Source organism: Camelina sativa, chromosome 11 (genome assembly GCF_000633955.1).
Source record: "Camelina sativa cultivar DH55 chromosome 11, Cs, whole genome shotgun sequence".
Taxonomy (NCBI): domain Eukaryota; kingdom Viridiplantae; phylum Streptophyta; class Magnoliopsida; order Brassicales; family Brassicaceae; genus Camelina; species Camelina sativa.
In genome coordinates, this window is record NC_025695.1 from 9,310,859 (window position 1) to 9,319,675 (window position 8,817).

The following is an 8,817-nucleotide window of genomic DNA, read 5'->3' on the forward strand; positions in this document are numbered from 1 at the left end:
GGGGGGGGGGGGGGGGGTAATGATATCATTTTGATGATTCATCCTCAAATTCAAATATTTTATGAAGGTCATCCTCAAGTTAAAGGAAGCTTTCTTGAATATTGTGTTATGTGATTATCTATCCTTCTTTAAGTTCATCTTGAAATCCAAATTTTTTTCTGAAGGTCATCATAAAATTCAAGAAATCTTTCATGAAGTTCGTGAAATCCTTCCTGAATTAAAGAGAACTTATTACCTCAACAACTATTAACTTGTCTAATAGAAATCTGTGACATTTTTATAATGCAGAAACATTGTACAAATACCAAAACAATATAAAAATGTATCACAACCATTATAGATATATAACAATATATATAGATAATAGGTGAACCACACTTTTTCATTGATTCCACCATGGCTATAAAATCTTCCAAGTCTTTTTCATGGGACTTGTATGCAAGCCTTTTTCACGAGACTTCTCCAAAACGTTGTTGTTGATTAAGAACATTTGGTGCTGCATTTTAGATGTGATTTTGGATTTAGGAAAGCCTCATTGAAGGTTCTTTTGCAATATACTTTACCATCTCGGCTAAGCTCTCATTTATATCCACAAAACCATCAGCAGTAGAGAACTCTTGCATTCTGTAAAAAAAAATAGACACAATTCCTAAATATTTTAATGTGTCTTAATTAGCAAAGCAGTAGCACACCTTGTCAACTTAGAATAATTAAAACAGAATATGCAAACAAACACTTGATATACGACGAACTCAAGCTATTTAGTTTACTTATTCTTGTTGGGTCTAGATAATCTGTAGATTTTTGAGAAACTTAAAAGGGATCTGATACAAATTAAAATTCACAAGTAATTCAAGAGAAGCTAAAGATTACCTAACAAAACAGAGGCTTAATGACCATATCATAACAGAGTCTGATTATCCATCTTTATGTTCATCATGAAATCCAAACTTTTTACAAAGGTCATTCTGAAGTTTAAAGAAAATTTCCTGAATTTTGAGGAATCCTTTCTGATTTTTCATAAGATAAAAACTGTAGCTTAAACGTTTCACAAAACTGTATCCAAAGTCAATAGACCTTACATACTCATCTCTTAAAGAACCGAAATCATCAAACTGTCTAGTATTTACTACAATACTCATCATGGAGTTTCACTGCAGCCTAACAAAAATATCTTGAATCATGAGCAAACCATGGTTTATTTGCAGTCCAACAAAAAAACCTAAGTAGGTTTCCTAGCATGTCGAAACCGTTCTAAAACCTCTATGATCAGATCGTTACCTACTTATTCGGGATTAGTACTCGATTCAACACAACTGACCCCAATCTCATCAATAACATCATTATCGTCTTCAAATTCAATTTCACCATCACTAACATCATAACTACCACTAGAGAAATCTCTAAAACCAAGACTCACATCAAACAAAAGTGTAGAAGAATGTGGCAATTGAGGGTGATAAATAGAAGAATGAAACATACAAGAGAAGGGACAAGATCTAGCACCAGAAAACCCAACTTCCTCTTCTTCTCTCCTGTCGATTATGCAACTTTGACCGAAATTAAGTTCACCGGAGTTGAATATTATCGATGCCTAGGCTCCTCTGCAGTGTCGCAATTACTGGCTTCATTGACTTTGACTTCATGAGTCACCTTCGATTAAGATCTGATTGGGTTCTAAGTAATTAGGTTTGAAATCAGAGAGAATTAGGACTAAGAGAGAACAAAAGGTGGTTTTAATGCTATGATTTCAACATTGTTTTAATCAATACAATAAAAATTCCATGTTTTTCACCATAGCATGACACGTCAGCTTTTGTATTGAAGCAGAGATCGACACATCAATTAAAATGAATACCCAATCTAGGTTTTTCGATGAATGAACAAAAAGTAATTCTTCGATTTGAGATGATGATAAACTCCGATTTGCCACCTGATGTTTCTCGGTCAACATCCGTTTAACTTCAATTTTCCTCTGATCTCTTTACCGCGGTGTTCGTAACCACATCTCATAAGTTGGTGACTCCCCAAGATTCCAATCTTAAAAGGAAATCCTCGAGGTCTGATTCATTTCTTAATTTAAACCTAGAGGTACATTAACCAGACCCTAGAGCTATTTAATTCCTTTTTTTTTAATTATTTTTTGAGTTCCATTTATATTTTCTAATCTTACTAACCTAGAAGAATTATCCAAGTAAAGTGCGACATAAGAGTTCTAATCCACATGGAGGTGCTCTTCAATAAGGTGTTTGGGTCACCAAAACAGAAAATCAACAAGTTTGTTATCTCCTTCTACTAAGTTCATCAGCTCCAAACGGATATTTGTGTTAACGGTATAATGCCATTTACATGCTTGATCTTTGGTTCACAAAACAATTGTTGACACAATAGCATTTTATCGTCAAAGCAGCTTTTTAGCATTATTAGATGAATTTCATTGCTCATATACCTATGGTTATGTTCAATAACAACTTCAATGTAACTGTAGGATTTTAGGATTGCTTAATTTCATATATATGTTAAAACTCAGAGCGAGATAGGTAGTTACAGAGAAAAAAATTGTTCATTAAGAATTGAACGATGATTACGATCTTGTAGCTTACTACTCCGGCTGCACTGTCTCTCTACCTTTAACAAGCTTCACAATTAGTTTATCCAAATCTTAGATTTGATGGCACATCAACTACTTCCAGGTTTGACTCCACACAATTTTCCATGTTTGTGAACTCATTTAATATTTTTTATTTGGTGAGTTTTAGGTATTAGTTGTGTTATCAAAGAAATTGCATCGTTTTGGGTTAGTTGGTTTTATGATTTTTTTTCTCTTTTGATCATCTAAGTTTCTTGTTTTTTAAATAGGTGTAGTCATTTTTAGTTAAGAAAGGTTGATGTGAACATCTAATACACACTAACTTGTGTAAGCTAGCTAAGTTTTGCAATATTTTTTGTTGAGAAAGCATCGAAGTAGATGAAACTGCTACTAATAAAGAGTTTAAATCCCAGAGTCAATAGAGGAACATGTTGCAACACATCCAAAAAAAAAGGTACCAATGATCCTTGACTTCTGTTTTGGCATTCCTTCTTTTGAAAAAGATTTGTTTTGCTTGGATTCCCTTCATGGTGCCTGGAATTTCTCTCATGGCATTTCTTATGGTACTGCTTTGTGACACTCAAACTTAGTTTCTTATTTTAGAAGTTTTTAGTTGCCTGCTTAAGTGGCAGCTACCACCTCCAAACAAACTAAAATACAACATGGAGGGAAGGATCCAATATTTATTGCATGGGATTTTCTTAGAAACAATATGGGTGCGGTCAAGTAGTATGGAGCTAAGGCTTTTCCAAAGCTAAAATCTATCTTCGATATGCATATATTGACAACCTAAGTTCAAAGCGGCATGTTTGAAAGTGATTCAAATAGTTCAAGCCGTTAATTCTCCTAAGCATGACCAAGACTTACAAAGCTTTATAAAGAATATCTTGTGGAGAAGGGAGACAATGATTTATACCAAACACTTTATTCCAAGATCGTCAAGCTAGCTAATCATCGTCCACTTATAATTTTTACAAAAGTAAATCTTATCCCGGTTTATCATGTTGTATTGGAAAACTGAACTAAATTGGATGGCTTCAATTATTGAACTTGATTGGCAAAAATATAGTACTTGATAGTGATATATAATGAGTAAGTTCGAGTTATAATAAAAAAATCACATTTATATACAATATCATCCAATTTATATATCATTAAAGTAAATTTTAATGTTTATTTATCTCAATATTTTTTTTTTGAAAATCATTTATGCGGACTCACATACCAATTGCGTAAAAAGTTTACATTAATCACAATTTGTTTAAGTCTAACTTTTTCTTTATTTTTTACTTTGAAAACTACAACAAATAATAAAAATATGAAAAACAAAAAAAATTACCATTGACCACTACAAATTCTTTTTATTAATTATGATATTTGGTTCCAAACAACATAAAAACAAATAATATTTCAAAAAATTAAAAAATAAAATTAATAAAAAAATAAACTAAAAACAACCGCGACCTAACGCGGATACCAACCTAGTTTTATTAATAATATATATATATATATATATATATATAATATATATATATATATATATATTTGTGCTAGTTTTGGAATATTTTCAAATGTGTGCTAATTTTGGACTAAAAATTTAAATTGGTGTTATTTTTGAAAATCTCTCTTTATTTTATTTAATATGTTAAGACCATTTGTATTATGTAGTCTTTATCTGTTGGTTAAAAGTTTCAAAATAAATGTTAATTAATATATATTATATAAAATATTAAAACATTTATGATATTTTAAACTTTGTGATTTTTAATTAAAAATATTTTATAATATAGAACAAAGGTTATAGCATTTTTTTTTTCAAAGATTATGAATTTTTTTCCTTTCTATTATTATATAGTTAATTAATTAGGATATTCATGCAATTTGTCTAACTAATATTCCTCATAGATTTCCGCAAAAATTACAGTACAACTAACTGTGGTGGGGAACCAATGGGTTCTTTGTTGACTCGACAAGTTGGTACATAATAAGCCGGGTCCTGAGTCCCTACCGGTTCTCCCCACACGCTTCACACGTGCATAACTCGAAAATATTGAAATATTAAAATATATATTATTACCAAAAAAAAATAAACGAGAGAAAAAGACCCGGCTTATTATGTACCAAGACTTTTTCTCTCTCTCGTTTTCGCGACAAACCTTTCATCTAACAAGAAGAAGACGACGAGGTTTCTCTCCCTTCTCTCTCAGCTGCCAACCATCGTTGCCGGAGATTTAGAGCTTGCGAAGATTGTGACAAGAGTAATATACACATACGTATATTAGAGAGGGACAAGGAAAGAGATTTGGGAGATGCGAGTGCGCATCGATTGTGTCGGAACGGCTAACCGCTTGACCTAGGGTTTCGTATTCCTCGCGCTTCGTGGTTAGTTCTTTGCTTCTATCTCTCATTACAAATGATTCAATAACTGTGAATTCGCCTAGGGTTTATTACTGGTCTTCATTTATTTGGTCATTTGCTTTTCTATTTTTTTTTTTAATTTTAATTTAATTTTGATTTTTTGAATTGATCTTAGGAACCTTGTTCAGTGAATTGCCCTAATCTCATATAGTTGTTCCAACATGTCTTGAATTTTGCGAGTTTATTTTTTTTCTTATGAATTTTAGGGTTTTGATCCAGGAATTGGGATTTGGTTGGCGGTATTTTGAAATAGATGTACTCTTATAGTTTCTGAGATTGGGCGATTTACAATTTTTTTTTTGTACTGTACTATTCAGGCCGTGAGGTATCCCGTAGTTTTCCTGCAAATTGTAGTTATTTGTTTTGGTACTATACTACCAGATGACATATGTGAATTTATTTTTTTCCTTTTACCAAATGCCAGAGTTTTTTTTTTTTTTTACCTATATCTCTCGACAATGGAGTGTAGTTTATCTTTGTTTTGTCCTGATTCCTTGCATATGAATTAGGACACGATTACAAAACATGAATGTATTATCAAAGCAGGATGAAACTCAGTTTGTGAATAGTTTAATGGTGTCTTCTGTACTTGCCTCATTAGGCTAAGGTCATTTAAGTTTGTCTTGTTATGTTTTTCTTCTACCAGGACCTTGTCAAATGGGAGAGAGAACCTTGCTGCCTCGTAACGGTGTTGTATATATTCGGAGTTGTCATAAGTAAAGCAGTTATGACGCTTGAGGATTTCTTTACCCTAACAGAAATAAAAGATGGACTCGCCGTCACTTCTCGTGTTGAGGAGCTCGTGTCTGTCATGCAGAGTAGTAAAGATTCAGTTTTGAAGAATAATAATGGCGATGTCTCTAGACAGTGGACAGCTGTTGGAAGCGCAATTGCGGCTACAAAGAACAGAGAATGTCTTGATGTTTTTGAAAATTTAGATGGGCTCCTTTACTTTAGTGGCTGGCTAGCTGAAGCTCAGATGTTGGCTAAGGATTCAGTTGACGGATCTATAGAGGAGTCAATTCTTGCTTTGTTAGCGGCTATTGAAAATCTAGGTGTAGACAGTTCGAAGTTAGTTTCTTCTGGGGTATGGGTTGCTGTCAAGAGGCTTGTTAACCATGGTAGTTCTCGGGTTCAGGATAAGGCGAGAAAGTTCTTTGGTAGCTTGAAGGATAAAGATGTTAATGACCACTCTGAACGTGACATTGAAAGCTGTAACAAAATTCATGAAGATGAGATGAGAGTTGTAGCTGCCACCACTGAGAGCAGTGGGCAAAAATCTGCTGTTACTCTTTGTTCAACGCAAAGCAATAATGAAAAACATTGTTCTGAAATAGCAGATGAAGCCTTGTTGTCAGGAAGCTCAGCAGAAAACAACCCAGATCACGATAAGGGTTTGGAACTGCAGAACGAAAAGGAAAGGTTCGACTCTAATGTGACTGAAACTTTCAACAGTTCTTCTACTGATGATATTATGAAAGAAGTTCAAGAAAAACTTTCTGTGAATGAAAAAAGCTCTATGAGGGAGACAAGTGGTCCAACAATTTTTGGTACTATGCCTACTGGTTCCAGTAGCCTTCTTTATTCAGAGCGTGATAGTATTGAAGGCCTATCAAATGCTCCACTGGGTGATGAGATTTCCAAGGAAAAGCAGGTGGCAAACCATGTACATTTGCTTGAAAATGTGGGTGAAGCAGTAGCAGGGACATCTAGTTCAGCAGGACATGTAGCTGTCTCTTCTGATTCTATTATTGCCAGTATGGAGTTGGGGAAACATAGTCTTTTGCAGAGTAGTCTTGATTCAAATGAGGTGAGCAGGAATGCGTCTGAGACGATTTGTGGGTCACACGATGTGAGTGTAGCCCATATTAGCAAACAGGTGCCTTCATTGACTGATATAACGGATAATCAGGATTCAGACAATTCATCAAGATTATCAGGTGGCCATGGTAGAAGTAGAAAAGTTGAGAGTGACAATATAACCAATCATGCTGACAATGAAGGAAGAAATGATGATAAAGGCGATTCTGACAGAAAGAAGAGAGTAAAACGGAGAAAAAAACGCAACTCTTCTAGATCAATGACCATATCCCAGCGCCTTGGAGCAATTGACAAAACAACTACTGATATTGACCTTGGTATTTTGGATGCATTGGAGGTCGCTACCAAAGTCGCACAGGAAGTTGCAAGAGAAGTGAACTCTGGAGAACCTTCTCACAGTTCTTCGGAAGAAGTATCTGATGAAAGTGGGCAGTCTGGTTCGCAAGACTCCCGGGATGATGATGTACATACAGGTTCTCCATCTAAGGGATTATCAGTGGGTGAAAACCATTCCTCTGAGGAACCTCGTGTTGGAGATGACGATGTAATGGATGAGAAGAATGATATACCTGAAAGTGGGATGATGAACAGTGATGATGTTGAAGAAAGCCGCCTAGCAGAAGCTGCTAAATCTGAGGTAGGCAGAGAGAAAAGCCCATGTGGCTTTGATCTTAATCAAGATATTTGTCCTGATGAAACAGATGTCATTATGTCCTCCATATCTACCACCGCTACGCCTATGTCTCTTTCACATTCTGTCTCATCTTCCGGAATGCCTGCAGCAGCACCGTTGCAATTGGAAAGATCTCTTAGCGGGAAAGGATCAGCTGCTACTAGTGTATTTCACCCAGCGTTACCTCATAAAGAAGTTCCTAGTGGGGATTTAAGAGAAAAGCAGATGATTTGCCGTGGTATCGATCTGAATGTGGCTGAGTTAGGTGATGATCAAGTTGAAGGTCTAACTCCCTGGAATCAGTTTCCTTTCTCTTCATTAAACTCTAGGTGTGGAGAGTCTTCACATGAAGCTAATCTCCGGGGATCAAGCAGGTTCAACCTGGATTTGAATAGTATGAACGAGGACGATGATATGCCTCCACCATCTGAGTCGAAGATGGAAACAAGATTGTTTCTAAGTCACAATGGTCAGCAAAGTGCATCACCTGTCTCCTCATCGTCAGTTGCTCAGCAATCAGGCAAGGAAGTTAACTTTGATTTGAATGACAGGCCACAGTTTTTCAGCGATTCACGTGATCAGGGTCCATACCATGGGCGTAACCCATGGAATACAGCTCCCTATGGAGGACACAAGTTGGAAGAACCGGGTATTTCTATCTTAGGTACAAAAGTAGATGTTGAGAGAAAAGACTCAGTATCCCAGATGGCTTCGTTCTTGTCCAATGGTAAGTCCATCGAGCCCACAGGAGGATTATACATGGGAAGAACGGGAAACTCTTTGGGTTTAGCCCCTGGTGTCTCCTTTTCTCCATCCCCTATATATGGCTACAACGGATTGAGTGGTCCTCCTGGTTTGTCAATGTCATCATCGCCCATGTACGTTCCTGGAACTGCTATTCCATACATGGTGGACTCAAGAGGCACGCCAGTGATGATGCCGCAAATAATGGGATCGACCCCATATGTGCAGCCACCATTCCCTCAACAACACATGTTCATGAGCTTGGCAGGTGGATCACCTAGTATGAATGGGTCAGTGCGGCCAAACTTTGATCAGAGCTCTGGGTTTGGACTTGAGATAGGTAACAGAGAGTCGTTAAGCTTGAGGCAGTTTCTATCCCCGTCACAAACCGGGGCTATGGGAGAGCATTCAGGAGCAAATGTAGAGCCCTCAACGAGTTCATCTATTAGCATTGGTGGGAAGCGAAAAGAGCCAGAGACACGTTGGGAGTTCCCTCCATGGAGGTGAGTGATATACACAAATGGTGGAGATAGGTTGATGGATTGATTGATTGATCAAAGGATGACAAGTG

The 8,817-nt window shown here is 36.2% G+C and overlaps 1 protein-coding gene across 1 annotated transcript; it reads left to right on the forward strand.

The window, feature by feature from the left end:
• Positions 4,696 to 8,811, forward strand: LOC104722576. Its single transcript, XM_010440770.1, has 2 exons — positions 4,696 to 4,972; positions 5,655 to 8,811. Exon 2 carries the CDS (start codon positions 5,736 to 5,738, stop codon positions 8,751 to 8,753), a length of 3,018 nt encoding a protein of 1,005 aa, XP_010439072.1. The 5' UTR covers positions 4,696 to 4,972; positions 5,655 to 5,735; the 3' UTR covers positions 8,754 to 8,811.